The sequence below is a fragment of the Parasteatoda tepidariorum genome, chromosome 12 (genome assembly GCF_982258835.1).
Source record: "Parasteatoda tepidariorum strain Cologne lab strain chromosome 12, Ptep-v5.0, whole genome shotgun sequence".
NCBI classification, from domain to species: Eukaryota; Metazoa; Arthropoda; class Arachnida; order Araneae; family Theridiidae; genus Parasteatoda; species Parasteatoda tepidariorum.
Window position 1 is genome coordinate 16,101,915 of NC_141766.1, and position 21,512 is coordinate 16,123,426.

The window sequence follows — 21,512 nt, forward strand, 5'->3', positions numbered from 1 at the left end:
ATATAGTCAATTAAAATGACAAAAGTAATTATACATTTTTTATAGTTTAAGAGCAACCTGTTGTAAAGAAGATTTTTACAAAATTTTAAATTAGCAATTTAAAAACTATATAAGGTTAAGTAAGCAGTACAAATTTTTGCTAGCATGCGTTTTCTTTTTAAAAATTGTTGTCAATCTAATAATAAATTAAAAAGTAAGAAGTATCATGTTATATCAAGTACAAATATATAAAAATTGAATTTATTAAAAAAAAAAGAATGCAAATTTCCTTTATCTTCATTTACTCAAAAACTAAATATGTTACATACTTACAAAAAATCTCTATTAGGTACATAAATAAATTTATGTTCTACTTACCCCATCATCATCATCAGTTTTCTCTAATGATAAGCACAATGGTGAAGGATTATCTTCAGCAACTACATTATCTGCATTGGTATTGACAGGTGGGTTTTCAAAATCAGGTGGTGCAAGTTCATTAATATTTTCTTCTTTAGATTCCAAATTTAAAGATTCAAGTACAGTACTGCATATATTTATACTTTCTATATCTTTACATGCTGGATTACAGGCACTTACATAAATATCATCAAGTTTATTTGTTTCAGAGTCTACATCATTATTACTACTTGGTATATCCTGAGCAAACGGTGTGGGAGTAAATTCCATACAATCACTTGTATTACTATTATTTACATTTTGAAAAGACACTTCAATGGCAGTGGTGTAAATTGGAGATAAATCTCTTTCAACTAGAGTTTCATTTACTAAAACTACTTTATCCTTAAATGTTTCAACATCTGAACTTATTCTTTTACTTATGTCTTCCAAATCAGCACACGAGTCCTGTATATTTTCAACTGCATTTTTTTCTTCTATATTAAGACTCAATTGATGCACAATTTTATGTGGTTGACTTGTGATATTTAATACTGTGATATTGTTATTGACAGATGATAGTTCTGAAAAACAAGAATTGTTAACAGAAGTTGGTGAATGAAATGCTTTTGCTTTCTTTTGTTCAAAGTTCTCAGTTTCCTCAACTTGCAATGTATCAGGAAATGAAATCGGGTTAACATAATTGAATTGTTCATTATTTACAGGTTCTAAAGGAAGATGAGTAGTATCATTGGCACCAAAGTTGTCTATTTGAGACAAACTATCACATTCAGAATCATCTATAGTTTGAGATTTAGTTAACTGTTTTGGTCTAAGTTTAGGTTTGACAGGGACAGGTGGAGGAGGATCTTTTTTGGCAACTCCATTTTTCTGAAGAGATTGAGAAGAAAAATCAGCAGAAAATCTTTTTTCAATACTATCTCTCTTTAAATTTGAAGTTTCTTCTAACAAACAAGAAGCCCTACGTTGAATAACCTTTTCTGACTTTCCATTTTCAAAGGCTGATCGTCGTCTCAAAACTAATGATTCTTTGACATCTGTCTTTACTGATGTATGGGAAGTGTCAGAGTTCGAATTGACACCAGAGCTAAACTTTGCAAGTTTTTCAGCAAATGAGGATTTATTTGCAGGCTTATTCTGTACTTTCCCTTTTGTGAAATCTAGAAGACAAATTAAATTTAAATAAGCTTGATGGATAAATTGAATTGTTCAGTGATCAATTCCCACTGAAAGAATCAAATATAACAAAGAATCTTAAAATAATTTACCCTTTGAAGTAACTCTAGAAATTTCCAAATCAAGAACTCCTGTATGCACAGCTTGCTTGATTGTGAATAAAAGAGAAGCATGACTATATGCGCAAGCAAGTTCCCCATTCAAAGAAACTATTTCGTCTCCATCTTTCAATCCAATTAAGTAAGCTGGGCCATCTAGATAATTAATGATAATGGTTTTAAATTTAAGTATGAAAATCTGTAAATAAAATTTAAAACATTGCATATCATAAGTCTTACAAAAAATAATTATTGCAACAGTTGGGAAGCACTGTAAAACAGTATTAAATCTATACAACAAGAGAATTTTCTTTATATGAACTTTAAATAAAATGACTGATTCTATTTTTCTCGAAAATTTTGCTAATTAGAACTACTTCTCAAAATAGGACATCATTACTTAATCAATGAAATAAATAAAAATTAGCAACAGATATGGAATAATAAGCGTTTTATTGCCAGATTTGCATATTTTTTATAATTTCCTGCCTGTAAGCTTGTGCAATCCCACTGAGAAAATGCTTAGCTTTCTGGCAATTCTTTATTCATTAAACCATGTAAATAATATGATAGAAAGCTATTGCATAGGTTAATAATTAGTGTTAATATTTTCTTCATAAAAATAAAGTAAAATAGGAAGTTTAAATACATAGATGGCTATTATTTATTTTGCTGTGCTTTATTGAAAAGAAACAAAATTGACTGTATTTAAATATGACAGTAAATAATAACAATGTATATTAGGATTATAAAAACATTCTTGAAAAATGATCTTTTAATATTTATTTTGAAATAATTGTGTAATGTTTAAGAAAGCAAATTTAAAAATATTTTTAGTTACCGTAAACCGGGGCGAGTCTACCCATCCAGAGGCGAGTCTACCCATTTTAGTTTTATTTAATTTTCACTCTTTTAAATCGCAAATAAAAATTTTTTTACCGACGGAGGACTTAGTTCAGACTCTAATGAAGATGGCGCTGCAGTAGTTTCATCCGTTTTTATTTATTTGGTGTCTTTTTAACCGACCTGTTCAAACGTCTTTTGAGAGATTTGTATTGAAAATCAGCAAACTTTTAGTTGGTGCTCCGTAAGTATAATATTATTATTACTATTTTCACTTTGGTTAATTGATAGACTTATCTAAGACTAAGATTACATTAATTTTATATGAAAAAAAAACAAAAAGAATGTAAGTTTTGCTGTTGTAAACAAAAAGCCAGAATTCACGGGGCAAGTCTATCCATTCGTATTTAATTTTAATAAAGCATAATAATATAATTTAGAACTTTGTTTATATTAAAATTAAGTCATTTTAAATGAGTTTGAGTATATTATTTTAATTCTGCATTGATAAATTTATCAATAATAAGAAAATTTATAGGTTAAATATAAACGTAAATATAAAATACGTTTATTTTACCTATTTTTTCAATTTTTATATTACAAAATTAACTTTTTTTATTTAATGCAAGTTAAATAAATTATTATTTATTATTACAGATGGTTCGAAATTACATTCGCAAAACAAATGGATTTAAATGTTACAAAAAAATGCCACCTGAGATGGAAAAAGCTATCCAAAGGATAAAAGCCAAACAAATAACAATTCAAGATGCCGCAGCCGAATTGAAAATAACGAGAAAAACTCTTTCAAAATATTGTCATCGGGAACCAGAAGAGTTATTTTATAATGTTAATGATTATAAAAACAAAACTGTGATCAAAATGTGATATTCAATCAAATACTCAATTTGTGTTATTTTATGAATAAAAAAATGGAATATATAATAAAGTTATGAATTTTACTTCATAAATATCCTATATAGTAACTAAAATAACAATTTAATAGTAAAATTTGATTATTTACAATGTTCACATTAATTTTAGTAGAATGGGTAGACTCGCCCCATACGAGAGATTTGTCAGCAGTTCTATAAAAATATACAGTAACAGCGTAACTGTTAATATTTTCTAAAATCGATTTCACAGCTTTAAAGAGGGATAAATAGCGATTCCGAAACACCTATTAAAAGCCTTTTTTCTTTAATATTTACAAAAGTTTGACCACTTGAAAGTTGACAAACTGAAAAAATGGGTAGACTCGCCCTGGTTCACGGTACTTTATTTAACAATTTGAATAATTTTTTTGTATTATAACAATTGTTCTAGCAATATTTAATGCTAATCATTGTTGTTTTGGCCTCTTAATATTGTGTCAAAACCAAAGGTTCTCTACAAATTAAAAAATAAAAATTTTAAACTTTTCCCACGCAAACACAGTATAAAATAACTAACTTAATTACTTATACCTTGCACAGTTTTAAACAAATTTTAAAGCAGTATTTTTGTATTTAATTTTAAATTGGTTGTTTAATTTTATTGAATAGGTTTACATTTATAGCAAAAAAGACAAAAAAAAATCAGTCTTTTATAAAAATGTCCATTACATAAATATTAAAGCTAGATTTACGGAATTATGCCCAATTATTGCATATAATAACTAAAATAATTATTACCAGTTAAAAAATTTGTTGCTAGATTTTTTGGCATAAGATGTTCAAATGCACTATTTTTGGTTTTTAATTTATTGTCGGTTTCTCAAACCTCTAAAAGCTTAAAACTTTATTGATAAGTATGAGAAATCACATGATTTGAACAATTCTAAAGTTATAAAATAATTATTTAAGAATTTCTTGAGAAATATGAAAAAATGTATTCGTATAGAAGTGTTTCCATTATTTTGTCTACATATTTTCAAGGCATAAATAAAATTGAAATAAACGTACCCTGTAAAACACTGTCTATACAAGGTGTACAGCTTAGATCTTTGCCTCCTTTAATGCTGAACCCAAAACCTTTATTGTCCCCAGGTTTAATACACAACTTGAATGAACGAGTTTGATTGCACACCTAAATAAGTTAAATGAAATTTAAAATAAAGTATGAAAAGAAAATATTTCAATAAACTAAATGTTAAATTTTACCTTAGTCTGAAGATCAAATGTAGATTTTGCATCACAACATTCCATAGCAGATTGAGAGTTTGAACTGCTTTTGTCATTTTCCATTGTTTCCAGAATATCATTCTCTGGGACATATTCCTCAACATTATGATCATCTGCATTTTCATGATCTGATTCAATCTTATGAGTATCGACAAAACAAATATCTTCTTCAGAAGATATAGTTTCACTATCACAAACATGACCTTCAGCATCAGATTGTTCAGTGGAAGAGTTATTGTCGTAGCCTTTATCACTAATATCAGCTAAAGAACTTTCAGTTGGTGACTGTGGCTTGTTGCAATGATTAAAAACATTTCTCTTGAGCCATGAAAGAGGTTTTTTAGGTACAACTGGAGGCTCCTTTTCCAAAACCTGATAAAATAATAAGGTATAAGGTTAACTATTTTTAAACAAAAAAAAAAGAATATCAGTAAAGATTTTGACATGCTTATGCTTAAAACGGTTCATTGAAGATACTCTTTTGGTAGCACAACAAATTTAATATAACAAAATAAAATACAAAATGGGAGAATCATAAACACAATATTTCTACATGAGCACAACCTACCAATTTTTGGAACAGAATTTAGAATTATATCCTATTTCTCCACATGTTAATAAGACTTATAACAGTACAAATAGGAAACTGTTTATATTTTACTTACATGAAGTTTTTCTCTAGAAAAATGAATATAGTACTTAATATTCCATATAAAATAAGCGCTAACTCCAATTTTATCATAAAAATAAACAGTGTTTTCAACATACCTTAATATTAGTCCCATTACTTTGAGTGCCTCACTTCAGCTTCCATAAAACTTTTATATTTTACGTTAAAAAATAATTTTATGTAATAAAAAAGAACTCATTTAATAATTTTAAAAAAAAATTACAAAAAAAAAAAACACTTTTGTAATAAACTCAAGTATTGTTTTGTTTGCATGCTTCCCTCTTTTAGAATTTAGCCCACAAAAAGTTTCTAGAATTCCCTTTATCAGTCATTTACAACTTCTCTTCAATTAACTCACAGAATCAATTGTTAGACAATTAATTCAAAGAAAATTGAAGTTTCTAAATCATTTATGCATTATAATTATTGCAAAGACTATATAATAAAAATCTTTATTTTAATTCATTATTCAAATGTTATAAAAAGAAACAACTAATATCAATTGTTGGTAGGTAAGAGAAATCAGAATAACCAACTGAACACTAAGAAAAAGTAGTAGCCAGTCTTACAACAAAATTTAATAAATAATCTTCAATATCACAGAGAGTTCCTCAGAAGCCACTCTACTTCTATGACTCTAAGGATGATTCCAGCAGTCTGCCTCAGAAATCTGCCTGATACGGTATTTCAGGTGCTTTTGGATGGAACAAGTTAAGATATTTTTTGGTAGCATTGATCTTGTTTTTAAAATTGAATTTTAATTTTCATTATAATCATACCTTATTTATATACAGAAATCTGGAATAATAAGCTCATTTTAATTTAAAAATAACTTAAAATATAGATACTTCAACATAATTTTTGATAAGCATACTTTATCTGATCTATGTGAATCACTGTCAATGCTCTCAGCTTCAGATGTCATTCCTTCACTTGTATCTGATCGCAGGATAGAGCACTGACTATCTATTACATCATCAGGCTCTGGAGTTCCACCTAAACCACTATCGTCACCTTGACCAATATACAAATCAAGACTGTAACTTCGAGCAGATCTACAAATTTTGAAAAGAAATATAAGAATATATAAATGATCAAAAACTGGATTTTTAAGAAAAAAAAATTTTTCAATTGAAAAATATTTATAAGAATTTTTTTTTATTTTTGTTACTATATTGTTTTTTTTAATAAATATGAAATATTATTTTAGTACTATTGATCAGATGCAAAAGGGACCTATATCTAAAAGCCTATATCAAGTAACATAACTACACACCCTGTTTTCAACTTTTACTTATAAATATTTTCTAGAAGTATTTATATATCTACAACTCCAAGGTTTAAATGATAACATAAATCTTAAGCTTTCAATCAAAAAACCATAAAAAAAAGCAATCTATGTGCACCGTCACATAAATATTGAGGACTTTCCCTATCAAATATCATATACAAACACAGTGTAGAGCCTTATATTATTATAGTCCTCACATTTTTGAAATCAGCTCAAAAGGTGTCCAAAATATCCAAGTGGGAATTATATTTGATCTTCAAGAGCCGATGGGATAAGACTGCCCAACTTATTTTTCACGATAATATTAACTGTTAAATTTGTATCAGTTTTTGTTTTAATCAATGGTCAAATTGTGAACAATTAATAGATAAAGCAGATTGTTTCATTTTAAACATACTATATTTCTAACTATATTGATGACTATATTTCTAACAGCTGTTCTTGGTAAAAATCTTTTATCAGATTCTTCCTAACACGCCATAAAAAAAGTTAAATGCTCCTGGAAATTCTGAAGAAAACATTTAGATTTTGTTTATGTGTGATGGAAAAGCTTGCTAACCTAAGCCACTGAAATTAAGAGCAGATTTTTAATGTTGTGTTAGGTAGAGGGTCGTGATGTTGTGACTTCACAGTGCAATGCAAACCATATAAAACAAACTTATCCATTTCTGATAATTTCAAATTGCTACTTTAATCAATAATTATTTGTACTATAATTTAATTACTGTTTTTTTACCGTTCTTTTTCTCCTTTACATAAGAAAATAAAACCAAAAAGCAAATTTTTTTTTGAAACATAAAATATTTTTTAATTTACCTTCCTTCAACCATTTCAGAAAATTTTTTGATTCTTCTCTGCTGCATAAGGTTCTGTTCTTGTTTGAGCTGTTCATCTGCTTCAATTTGTCGCATTTCTTCAGCTCTCTGTATAACCCTTTCAGTAACCTTTCGCCTTCGAGATTTCCAGTTATCCAGATTCTAAAATTCAGAAAAGAAATTATATTCTGGTACATATTATTTGGGTACAATAGTTTGAAAAAAGTAAAATTTTTTTTAGCCATATGATAATAATGAATAAAACTAGATAAGGCAAATAAAGCACAAGTAAATATAAAATAATAGCACAAATGAATTAGTACAAAATTATTTATTTATGCTTTATTTATGTTGTCTAGGTTTATTCATACTTTGTAATAAGTATAACCCATCGCCATTTAGATAATGAGTATTTCCACATGGAATAAAACTTATAATGCAGAAACTGTATTAAAAGTATGTGATACTGAAGAAGACCAGAATTTTCAAATAATTGGTTGCGAAAAATTTAAAGAAAAATTCAGAAAAAAGTTTAGAAAGCAATATTTGCCTATTTAAAGCAGTTTAATAATTTATAAATTCCATTTAAAATTTTTTTCACAGTAATAACTTATAAGTTTAGGTTTACTGTTAGAGTGATAACTGCAGCTCATGTAAAATTTACAAAATAAAAATTCATATTTAAAACTAGTAACCGACTTTTAATCTAATAACTTCAGTTGCTATAAGAGCCAATTATTTATAAGCACAAGCCAGAAATGTAAGTTGATATGATGAAATAATTGTAGTACAGATAATGTAGTAGGGTAATCACTCATTCAAAACAGTAAATTTAATAAATTCATCTCAATTTATTCAGATTAACCATTCTACAAAAAAAAAAAAAAACATTCCTGCATGGCTTATGGAAGTTAAAGCTTCAAAAATTTTTGACCAACAGCATGATGATTGGAAAAATACCACCAGCACTGCACAAAAGTAACCTTCACTTATTGTATACAAGTTGGTACTCATTGATCTGAAGTTGAATAGGATTTAAGTTGCCATTGAGGTTCAAACCCCAGTTCCTAACAATAATAGCTCAGTGCCTTTAACCATTAAGTCATCATAGCTCAAACATTCTCATATTAATCTGAATTATACTAGAACTTTTACTTAATCTTTTATTCATAACAACTTATTATTTTGAAGAACTAGAAAATATTAGATGGATTTTATGATCATGGCTCTTTATATAATATAAAAAAACAACCAATGAGAAATAAAATTGTTATAGAAGATATAAAAATTGATATTTTTTATAAATACAACATATCCCGACATTAGAATTGTGTACATTTAAAGCAATTTTCTAACCCACAAACTTTACCATCATACTCTGCCATTATTGAGTGATTTAACCTTTTCTTTACGGTTGGTGCAACATGTGGACCACATATGATGGTAGAATATGGTACACCGTAAGCAAAGGGTTAAGCCAATAAAAATGCAATTGTTATTTCTCATTTTTCAATCAAAAAGTTATAATAATATTTTAAAAACCTTTTGTAATATACTAACTGATTGCCATTCCTCTTCTCCTTCTTTTAGAGCCTCTCTACAAATCTTTACTTCTTTAGTTAGCTTTATTTGCAGTTCAGCCTGAAAAAAAGATAAGAAATATTACTTAAACTTATTTATGTGCATATTAACTGTCAATGTAAGCAACTAACAAAGTTATGGTTGAGAACACAATTAAGAATTATGTGTAAATTTAATACATAACTATAAAACCAAATAAAGCATGAGAATTCAAAATAGATTAAAAATTTAATTTTTGACAGATAAACAAACTTGTAATAAAATTTGCATTACAGTTAAGTAAACCAACATAATAATGTTAATTTAATGCATAGTTATAAAAAATATTCATCAAATGAAAAAACAAAAATTTTAACATTAAAGCATTAAAGGAACTCTTAAAAAACATATCTGGTTTGAGTTATTTTTAACTAATCATACTATAGAATTTTTTTCACCCAGGGTAAAGAAAGGCTAATGCCACATGACATTTTGCGGTTTTACTAAATGTACACAACAAGCAACAACAAGTGACTAAATAAAAAGGCTTCTAACATACCGTTGGTATTGTACCAAAATAAGATAATCCAGTTTAAGACACCTGTTTTGAAATAAATTAATGTTTTAAATTAATGTTTTGTCTTATTTTAAGAGTTCTGTAATTTCAACCCTAATAACAGATTAAACATACAGTAAGTTATAGAGTTTAGTTATAGCAATGCGAAGCTGTAGTTTGATAATCTAGTTATAAAAATAATTAACATAACTTGAAATCTAAAACAATAAGAGTTTAAGTACTTTACCCATAATATTACCCAGAAAATGTTAACTGACACTTAAAGAACAGATAACTTTTTTTTCTTCTAACATTTATATATACAGCATATTTGAGAAGGAAAATAAAGATAAATAGCTGGATGTCCAACAAATTTAATTACACTGAAAGCAAAAGAATTAAACGTTATTCTAGTAGTATTTGAAACAATGTTAATTCAAGGAGTTTTAGGTTACTAGGGACTCCATAATTTTTTTAAAAACATTTAGTTTTAATTATCTTTTGTGAGGTTTCAGAATGATTGTCAAATTAACAAATAAAATGGAAATTGCATTATTATGATAGGCAATATAATTACAATAGCTTACTTCTTAAGTTAGAAAAAACTTTTTAAAATATGAAGAAGAAAAAATTAGTAGCAAAAAAATGCACTTTTTTCATGATAAGGCACAGTCCTCTCAGCTGGTAGATTAGAGCTATACTTGTGAGCTGCAGTATTCTATATCATGTGCTTTATGAACCAGATGTTCTATAGCAGTGATAAAATAAAGATATAAATAAATGTTGCTTAGTCAAATAAAATCTATTTAAAATACAAACCTTTTTATATAATGGAGACTGAACCTTTACAAATTGTAGGGGATTAGAGGGTGGTTTAGGTGCTTTTGTGGCAAGCCTAGTGGGAATGTATTCACCCATTTTTGGTTCATTACAGAGATTATTTGAAATACCATAACCTCCGCCAGAACTACTACTGCCGCTGCTTTCAAGACTGTCCATAGAGGAGGAGCGAGCATGTTTGTTATCTCCATAACTTTCACTTGTAGGTGTTACAGATTGCCAAGACTGCAGGGTCACAGTTGCTCTACGAGGGACTACAGGAGGAGGCTGCTTATTTGAAGCTAGATGTTCACTTTTCTTTGTTTCTTCATCTTGATCAGACTGAAACAGTGCAGTACTGCCAGGCATTTTTAACCCAGGAAATAAAATCTAGAACCCTTCAAACCCTTCTTATCATCCATTGAAAACCACTTGTTAAGTCATCTAAAGAAAACAAAAATTAGATTTTAAATTATGAATTTATTCATTATAAATAAAGTATATATGGAGAGTGTTTTCAAATACAAAAATAAATATTAACAAATGCTAAAGCATGATCCTGTTTATTTTGGATTAATGCTAAAGCTTAATCCTGTTTATTTTGGATTACAAAGCTACTATCCACACAGTCACAAATTCCCCCAAACATCTTTGACTAATCATTTATACAAAAAAGCTGAATATTCTGAAATCTAACAGATCTTCAAGATAACTAAATATCCATGTAATATTTATCAGAAATCCAGGGGTCACAATTATGTGATGTTCAACAGATATTTGGATATTGTGACATCTGCTGTATATCCCAGAGACATCTGACTGATTTATGTGACTTACTATTGATATATCCAGCAAATAATATTGATATCTAAGGGACTTCTTTCAGATATTGATTTCTATAATCTGGAAATCGCAGAGATGTTCTTATTTCACATTGAAGAGTTAGCCTAATCCTTCAAAAACATGATTATACTAAATTTAATGACCTACTTTAAAGAGAAAGTTTAAGCTTCACATCCCATTAATTTTATGAACAAAATTACTACGAATATTATAAAATGTAGATAACTAAACTCATAATGTTAGATTATTTAATTTGGCAGAACAAATTTATGAAATTTAAATTTTTTGATAGCAATTTTTATATAAAAACTTAAACTTTCACAAATAATTAATAATTTATAAACAAAAAATATTGGAGAGATATGGAAGTGTAAAATAAAAAGTTTTATGATAAAATTTCTTCCTATTGAAATGAAGTTTTATCATAATAAGTTGTTATAGCTTATTATGATATCCTTCATGTAAAGATAATATTATTGCAAATTAAAAACATTCAACATATGAAGGCAAATGACTACTATACCTCAGAAAGATAAAGGATAAAAGAACAATGTCCTCAAAACATGCATTGGTTGCAAGCTTTTTATAAATTGAAAGATTTATAAAAAAAAGTTATTAGTACATAAAAGTTAAAAATATATTAAATATAAAAAAAAACATGAAACATTTTGTTTAACCCTTTCGAGCCGACTGTCACATATATGTGACAGCAAGAAACGCGCTCACTTCCCGGCCGACACACCCGCGTGTCAGAGAGTTTTCTCGTTCACCCCCGACCGTCACTTATTTGTGCCAGCGTTTCGGAACGTTTTAAAAAATGAAATTTCTTCCAAAAGATGGCATTGTATGTCCATATGGTTTCAGATACATGTAGATTTGACCTTCTACTCAAGATGAAAGTACATTCACGTGGTTTTTAGGGGAAGGAGCGGAGGGGGGGAATGTTTTATGAGGGCTCTTTAAATTAGCACGTGATATTTATTTACAGTAAGTAAGGGAGTTTTTTTTATCTCTCGCTACTTCTGATTTTCGGATTAGTTTTTAGTGGATAATTAGATCTTGTAGGCTTGAATTTTTTTTCTTTTTACCGTTAGAATGTCGAAGCGTCGAAAATTTTTAACTGAGCTGTAAATAGAGGAAATTATGCAAAATATTTAAACTTATTAATATTTATATTACATTTAAACAAGAAATAACTTAAGTAAATAAAGTATCCATAGAAATATATATAAAGCATATGTCACTTAAATACTCTACAGAACAATATTAAACAACGCGCTGATATATCGGTAATTTCATGGAATTAGGCTTAACATCAAAAAGCCCTCCGGCCCTGGGGAGACACACGCTAGAGAGACTGCCGGCCTCAGCGGTAAGCGCGCTTTCGCGCTTTGCGTCGCGAAAGGGTTAAATAAAATTAGTTGTTTGTGGAAGGTGTGTAGTTAAAACAGTGTGCAAAGCTAATTTTTTAGCAAGAAAAAAAAATAAAATATCTAACTAGCTACAAGCAATTCAAATTTTTTTTTCTTGTTTTACCTGAAAAATTTTTAGCTTTGGATATTATGACTCTGGAAACCTTTTTGTATATTTTTTCTTTAAAGTTTCTTTGAAAAAGAATGCAGTTTCTTAGTAAATTATCAAAGAAATTTTTGTTTGTAGATGAATAAATATCCTACTAAAAAGTAGAAAAGCTGGAAATATGTATTATTGAAAATTCAATATTTTCTAAAAAATCTGAGCAATTAAGAAACAAAATATTTGCAAGAATAGTTCAAATATTTGTTATTGAAACCATAAGAATTTTTCTATTACTTATTTGAAAATTGCAACAATTAGTAGCACAATAAAAATTAATTCTGTCTCAAATTCAACAGAAAAACATACTGTTTATTTTATATTTAATGTAAGGAAAATGACCACTGAAATTATGAATAACAATTTTACATAATGTTATTGTTTATTTCATGCTATTTCAATAGTATTCCCTTTTAACAAAAGCTTTTTTAGGCTTTTGGAGACATTTTATTTGGTTAAAAAAGAGATAAAATGAAAGCGCATTTTTTAAAATTAAATAATTTACTTATAATTATTACAATAAATTTAGTCGAAACCTCCAGTTATTAAATTTTTCAACATCGATAAATTTGTTTGAAACATAATTGAGAGATGGCGACACTAGTACAATAAATTGTTAGAAAAAGCTCCTAAGTCTGTTCAGTGGAAAGATAAAAAGATCCTTTTACAACGGAAACAAAATACGATCTGCTGTTTTCCCTCGATTTATTCAGAAAATATATTGCTTCCTGATTCAACAGTAACGTTATGAATGTTTCTTGTCACGTGACCAGCATGATAGTTTGACTTAGAAGTTAAGTTCGATAAAACTATTTCTGACCAATCATAAAGCAAATATTCTCCGTTTAATGGCAGTGGAGGAGAGAAAAAAAGGGGATCGAAAGATAAAAACTTGATTTCAATATAACAAACACTCCGTGACAATTTTATGTTAATATTAAGCTGATTGAACAATGGTATACTAGTTTTAATTACGAAATGCACATATTTCGAATTACTTAATTGCATTTATAAAGTAATTTCGGGATTAAAATTCAAAACTATGATTCGATCTTTATCAGTAGTCGCTTTTAATTCATATTTGTTATCTGTTACTTATTACTCATAAAAATAAATTGCCAATATTTAATTAACTATCATTTTCTACAAGGCAATTGCAATTACATTATCTCATTACAGTTCTTTATACGAACCAGTGGCGTACATAGACTTAAGTGTGCGCCCTCTCCTGCAAGATTTTATAAATGCTTAAACCAAATTTTTAACCCTATCTTTAACCCAAATTCTTAGACTTAACCCAAATTTAAAATTATTAGTCAAGAACACTATGAAGAGACATTCGGGTATTTATAATAATTCATTTTATAAAAAATTATATATTTTAATTTAAATAATTTTTATTCAAATTATTTTAATATTAATACGGAATTGATAATCGCAATGGAAAGGCGGAATTAAGAAAAAGTACTTAATTGGAACATTGTATACTATATTGAAATGAAATTTGTCTTAATAATGCGAGAAAATGACTCACTTAAGGGTTAATTTTATTGGTAAAGTGAATTAAAACATATCTTATGAAAGAAAAAAATATTTTTAATGTGATAATTTTAAAATAAACATCTGTGTTTCAGACACAATTTTTAGTTCATTAGTCAACTTAACAATATAGTTGCATAAAATTAAATTTTTTTAAATAGAAAAATTTATTCAAAACTTAAGGAAACCCAACTGATACTTTTCAAAATATAAATATTTTCTTTTTATAAAATAAATAAATAAAAAAGATTTATCGAAAAAAATAGAAAGATGAGGAAAAAGTGATGTTTTTTTTATCACATCACGTAACACAAAAGTGTATTTTAAAACAAATTAACTGAAATGTTAAATTGAAATGAAATTAAAGAAAATAAAAAATGGATAAATATTTCATTGAGCAATATAAATGCGAATTAAATATTTTAATTAAAGAAATTGTATGGGGTCTAAAATGATTTAAAATAAAACAAAACACATTATGGCTCAAAATAAGATGCAACATTCAGTTCTGTATAACTTTAGGACATATGTATTTTTCATCTTTATTTTCATTCATTCTCGGCTACGGATGTTTTTCTAGTTTTGTTCCTCATCTTATAAGCGCCTATTTTTGAGCTTTTCAAACATGTGGATTGTTATATCCAATTAGTATAGATTTGAAGCGAATGGAGTTTTTAACACGTTGAATGCCATGCTAATTTTACATGTCTTGCCCGTCTGGCCAAACTGTAAATAACTACAAACTAAATTTGCAAATATGACAGATTTTGCTAGTTTTTAAAAGGTTTAAAATGACACATCTGGAAAAAGTGGTAAATTATATAGATCTACGAATTGTTTAGAAATAGTGGTGGATAAAAATTTAGTAAATTGAATTTATTAAACCAAGAATCACAATTAATAAACTACCACTTGAAAATATTTATTCGCTGTCCGGAGCAAGTTGGCATCTCTGTGTATATAAATAAAACTATTTTTGTGTGTTCCATATTTTATTAATTTCCTCAAACCATTTTAGTAACGATAATAATATAAAAGAATTAAAAGCATTAAAATTTTACTCGAATTATGTGTTTCTAATAATCTTGACTTCGCCGGTAACCGGTAACCCCCGTGGCGCTACGAACAAACTCAGTGCAGGTCACCGGTGACTCTCATGGCATTCAACGTGTTAATCTAGTAACCTCTTATTTATAGTTGATTTATGTACACAACGCGTAATTTTTTAACCCTTAACTCGACACTTCTCAAAAAAGAAAAAATAATAATAATTTTCATATGCAGGATTGGTCGAGGAATCGGGAGAAATACAGAAAAATAATGTTAAAAATTTTTGAGGGGGAAAAACATTTTTGTCATTTTGCACAATGTTATAAATTCATTGATATCCAAGGTAAACAATAGACTCTTTGCAATAACAAACACAAAATCATCAAAAAACCTATAAAAACTGAAATCTAAGAAATGAAATGACATAAGCTTCAAATTGCAATAATACCTAAATTTTACCGCAATGGCAGGAAGAACCTAGCTAATGAAGCTACACGCGGAGCATGTCCTTCAGCATAGCACAGATAAGTCTATTCTTTTATAAAAAAAACCTTTACAAATGCGTAATGCAGATTTCAATCTTAAATTTTAAAGGACATCAAAGAAAATTCAATTCTAACTTATGCAAAAGCGCGCAGTGAAGGGTTGAGAGAGAGACAAAAAATCAAGAGCTTTTGTTTGTAGAACTTAAAATAATACAATGAATTTTCGATGAAATGGTGAAAAAGTTACGTTTTTACTTAAATTATAAAGCGAAATAAGTTTCCTTTTTTTTAATCCTTCAAGTGTTGCTGAAACTTAAAGTTCTTTGTTCATGATTATTTTCCCACGTTTTTTACATCATCAAATTGCTTGAAATTTGTAAAACATTTTACAATTCATATGAAAAATAATAAAACGGAAATGTATGAAATTTAATTTTAGAAGTTTTCTAAAGCACTAATCGCCATACCAAAAAACCAAAAAAATGATGTAGACTATTTAAAGCATGCAGAGATGCCAACTGCTCCGGACACGCCAAATTAATTTAAAAAACAGTAAATAACCGCTAACTGAAATTTGCAAATATTTGACTAATTTTGCTTACTTTTTGAAAGGTTTAGCATGACTGAACTTTAACAATGTGGCGAATTATATAAGCCTTCGAATTATTTAGAAATAGTGGTGGATAAAAACCTAATAAATTGAATTTATTAAACACAAGAATCACAATTAATAAACTACCACTCGAAAGTATTTATTCGCTGCCCATAGCAAGTTGGCATCGCTGAGTATGGTCATTTTTATTTAAAATAAATTAAAAAGGAAAATAATATTGGAACATAATATTTTCAACTATATCAAAAATTTAAAAAAAATTTTTTTGAAATTCTTATGATTTATAGAAGATAAGGGTGTATTTTCGTATACTCTTTGTAAAGTACAGCAATAATAATAATAAAAAAAAAAAAACGAAGTTTTTAAAAATATCTTTTTAACTCAGGCATTGATCATGTCGTTTTTACAAAACGAGTGATAACTTAATTATTTCATTAACATCATTAGTTTCGTTGGCTTCAAACGTTCATGTCCACCATAATCTCTAATTAATATCTTTACACTGATCTAAAATCTCTAGATAGCGATTCTTTAAAACTAAATGTGGTAACTAATAATAACCACCTTGTTTATGACTAAAAAACCATTTATTTTAAAAAGGCAGAATTTTTGTTATTACAAAATGTTGCATTTACGCACTATCCTCAGGAAATTAAGAATTTTTTAAAACTGAACTTAAAAAAATTCGACATTTAATAGTTCATTAAAAATAACAACACTTCATGTAATTATAGATTTACACTTGAATGGGACCAATAAAAGACATCAGCTACGATAATGTTTTTTTTAATTTTTATAACCCTTATTTTTTTTATTTTTAAATTCAGTCAAGTGTTCTATTCCATCCCCTGTTGAATCACGAAATGTGGTTTTGTCTGAAAGTTGGATCCAAACAAAAGAAAGTGTTCAGCAAAAGTATTCAGGCCACTGCAGGCAACAGGGCAGTATATCAGAGAGTGAACGTTTAACCTAGTCTATCGTTCATTTTTTATTCACAAAAGAGGATAATCTTTTGTAGAAAGTGAAAAGAATTGTTTGAGAAATAATGTATGTTACTGGTGATGCCGCCCCGCAGGAAGTTCTGAGGTGAGAAAGAGACAATGAGAGCTTTTATTTTGATATTTTGTCACAAAGGGAAAGACAGCAATTATGTTTATACAATCTTTTAAATGGACAGTGGCATTAATATTTAAATGTCAATCTGTAACAAGGCTAGGTTAAAAAAAAGCAATGGTAAAGTGATAACCTAAATAAGGTAACAAACGTTGTCACATTTACTAGAATCTATTAAGTACCTATATCGCCTGGAGTAAATAAATCCGTTACTACATTTTTACCTTAATGTTTCTATGTAACAATGTTAACTCTTACAACGGTGAAGATGCTTTTTTTTTTCACCGGATAACTATCGGATGAACAACTAATGTTGGATGGAAATTAATTGATGAAATAAAAATTTTCACTACTAACGTTGATTCTAAAAAAAATTTTTTTTTATGAATTCTTCTAAATTATCTTTTGATTTAAAAGGGATTTTTAAATAACATGACAACTATATCGCAACCTATTATAGTACCTATATCGCAAGAAGTAAATAAATCAGCTACTGCATTTTTACCTTAATGTTTCTATGTAACAATATTAACTCTTACAACGGTGAAGATGCTTTTTTTTTCACCGGATAACTATCGGATGAACAACTAATGTTGGATGGAAATTAATTGATGAAATAAAAATTTTCACTACTAACGTTGATTCTAAAATTTTTTTTTTATGAATTCTTCTAAATTATCTTTTGATTTAAAAGGGATTTTTAAATAACATGACAACTATATCGCAACCTATTATAGTACCTATATCGCAAGAAGTAAATAAATCAGCTACTGCATTTTTACCTTAAAGTTACTATGTAACAATTTTTCTCTAACAACAGATAAACGACGAGGAAAAATGCTTTTTCACCGGATGAACAACTAATGTTGGATGGAAATTAATTGATGAAATAAACATTTTCACAACTAACGCTGATTCTAAATAAAAAAAAAAATTTGTATGGATTCTTCTAAATTATTTTTTGATTTAAAAGGGAATTTTAACTAACATGACTTTTCTGTTAACGTAACCACTGTTTTCATGATGGTTTATACGCTGATATACGAATCTTTTTTGTTGAGAAACTGTAGCGTGATATAAACAAGATTGTTTTTTGTTCGTTGTGAAAAGAAGAGTATGCATGAAACTAAAAATTAGATAGAAACCTTGGAATGGAAATTGAAAAAGTACGTTTCGTCCCAAACAGTATTTAAAAAGCCACATATTTTACAACCACGTATTTTACACTTTTTAAAATCTTTTTTCAAAAAAAAAAAAAAATGTGAATAATTTAAATTATAGGCGATACATTTCCTTTTGCGAAAAATTACATGGCTGATAATCAATATTTCATTATTAATGAACCTTTTATAACGGATATAAAGATAAATTAAAAGAAAATATTTTTTTCAATTTTAAATTTAAAAATTGTATTTATTACGCATGGTAAATAAATGTTTCGATTAAAATAGTGCAATAAATATTTTAATTCACTGAATGTTCTAATATAATAATAAATCGAAATTAGCTGAGTTTTATGGTAACCAATTTCAAGCAATTCGATGTAAAATAGTCGCAATGTAATGCAGATAATTCTCTACCAAAAAATTCCATGAAATTTTTCAACATGTAGAAAATATTTTAGACTAATACTTTTCAACATTGGTTGTTCTTCGAAGGTTCTGTCAACATAAGAAATAACTCTTTTTAGCAAATAATGTGTTATTTTAGTAATTGTGACGATTTTTTAATAGTTATTTATGATTGTTATATCAGATTTTGTCCATATTAGTCAGCACCCTTTAGCTTATTATGAAAAAGGTGCAAAATATCAAGATTAAAAAAATTCACAGTTTTGCAAAGCGTTGGCGATCTAGTTTTAAAAAGTTACAGCATCGCTGTATTATTTGGCAAAAATTGAGAATTATTTATTGATTTTAATGTCTTTCACGTCTAACTTGGAAAAAGCTCGCCAAATTCGTGAATTTTAATATACTTTTTTTCTTAAAAAATATATTTCAGCCATTTGAATGTTGTTCGCATATAGTTTAAAATTAAAACTTCTTTTCCACAGTGTGAGATTTTTTTATTATTTTCCTTTGCTGAAGAGTTTCGAAAGTGGATAAAAACCATTAAACCGAATTTGTAAATTAGAAATCAACGAATCTGTAAATTAGAAATCAATCAGCGATAACAGAACCTAGAGAAGCAATTATATTGAAAGACTCGAAGGAATTCATTTTGGAGAATCAACAAGATGATGAATAATGTAAAATACAAGACAGAGAAGTTAATGGGAAGTACTAGTTAGAAGAGATCTTCAGGCTATTTGATTGCAGGTTTAGAACATTAATGATATCTCGGGGCTTAATGATCCATTTGCACGAAAGCTTTACTTCAAATTGGAGTTATTTGTTAAAGTTTTATATAAGCTTTTATTAATGGAACATGCCAAAAAATTTTCCTTTCAAAGCATTTTTATGGTGGAAAATTATGTAAATCTAGAATAGTAATTTGCTGATTTTAAAAAAATGTTTTTAAATTAATTTTTAATTTTATAAGTAAATTTTAGCTCATTTTTGTTGCAATTTTTCGAAGAGTAAATATTGAAAATAAATTTTTTAAAACAAAGTAGCTGGAAATAACGTGGTTCTATGGATTTTCTTAGGATTTTTTGACCGTCGTCTTAGGATAGCTCTTAAACCATACTGTGCTCCACGTCAGATTTCGCGAATAGTGCTTTGGCAACTTCTATTGCTAATGCTATTATCGCTAAAGCAGAATTTCAAAAAAAAAAACTCATAAAACAAATTGAACAAGTAGCTTATCAGGCAAAAATGACAATGAGATAAAAAATCTCTTTTTTTGATTTTTCTATTGCACTGTAGATTTCAGAACAATCATAATCGCTTAACTTTAATTAAAATTGTCGGTGGCATTATCTCTTCTCTCTTGACATTTTATCTCTCTGAAGCAGGGTTTGAAAATTATATTGCCCACGACATTAAAAATTCTGTTTGAGCATGTGGGTCTGTGCAGCATCAGGATGTGGGTCAGCTCGACATTACATTATTATATAAATATTTGTATAAACATTATCATATCATATCATATCATACTATACTATATATCTGTGTATGTGTGTGTAACATAAAAAGCTTTAACAAATCTTTAACCAAATTATAGATTATTTTATTGCAATGAACGTACAGTTATAGAGTGCAGTACCAAGATCCAAGCAGAATTAGGCAATTTAATATAAAGTAAATTCTAAATAAATTTTAATTATTTTCTTCTCAACTAAAATATTTTCAGGGAAAAAGACTGAAAATATTTATTGAATACCCTTTTGTACTCACAGCCACAAAAAGTAGTCTATAAATAAAATACACATTTCTGAAGAAAGTGGTTGTTAATACGAAGTGAATATTTATTTCTGTTATCTGCTTCAAATAAGCACTGCGCTTTGACTTCAAATATTTATATTATCAATACATTATGGTACTATTCCGTTTCAGCAAAATAATTCTAGTAGTTAAACACTCTTGCTATAACGTTTTTGCTTTTTGGGCAAGGGAACAAACATTTTAAAACTATGATAACTTAGCTAATTATGATTAACAAGCTGCACAAATTAGCTAAGGTTTATCTTATAAACCTGTACTGACTTAAGCCGCATTACGCAAACAGCTAAGGAATATTGAATACGTTAGTAAAAATAGAAGCAGCAAAATTGAAAGAACTTAGTGCAAGAATCCAGAAAGAACTAACTTTTAAATGCATTTTTTACTGTGGACATTGGACAAAATAGCTGTTTCGAAATGCTAGAACCAGGCACAAATGTAACAAACAACAAACAGTATTCTCCTATATACTAAATAGTCTGAGAAAAACTATCTAAAACTATGTCTTTTTTCTAATTTCAT

General features: G+C 27.8%; 1 protein-coding gene across 7 annotated transcripts in view; it reads right to left on the reverse strand.

The window, feature by feature from the left end:
• The window catches only part of LOC107438138 (uncharacterized), a 114,404-nt gene that overhangs the window by 19,363 nt on the left and 73,529 nt on the right, over positions 1-21,512 (reverse strand). For 4 of the 7 annotated variants that reach the window (XM_071188228.2, XM_016050341.5, XM_071188229.2 and 1 more), the window contains 8 exons: positions 10,390-10,833; positions 9,015-9,095; positions 7,456-7,616; positions 6,223-6,403; positions 4,658-5,050; positions 4,460-4,583; positions 1,668-1,829; positions 358-1,559 (listed from right to left, as the gene is read on the reverse strand). In XM_071188228.2, coding sequence (XP_071044329.1) covers positions 358-1,559; positions 1,668-1,829; positions 4,460-4,583; positions 4,658-5,050; positions 6,223-6,403; positions 7,456-7,616; positions 9,015-9,095; positions 10,390-10,758 — 2,673 coding nt within the window. In that variant the 5' untranslated portion in view covers positions 10,759-10,833. Of the gene's footprint in view, positions 1-357; positions 1,560-1,667; positions 1,830-4,459; positions 4,584-4,657; positions 5,051-6,222; positions 6,404-7,455; positions 7,617-8,996; positions 9,096-10,389; positions 10,834-13,325; positions 13,368-21,512 lie in introns of those variants that run through there. The other 3 variants (XM_016050338.5, XM_016050339.5, XM_087155940.1) reach the window with 2 other exon arrangements.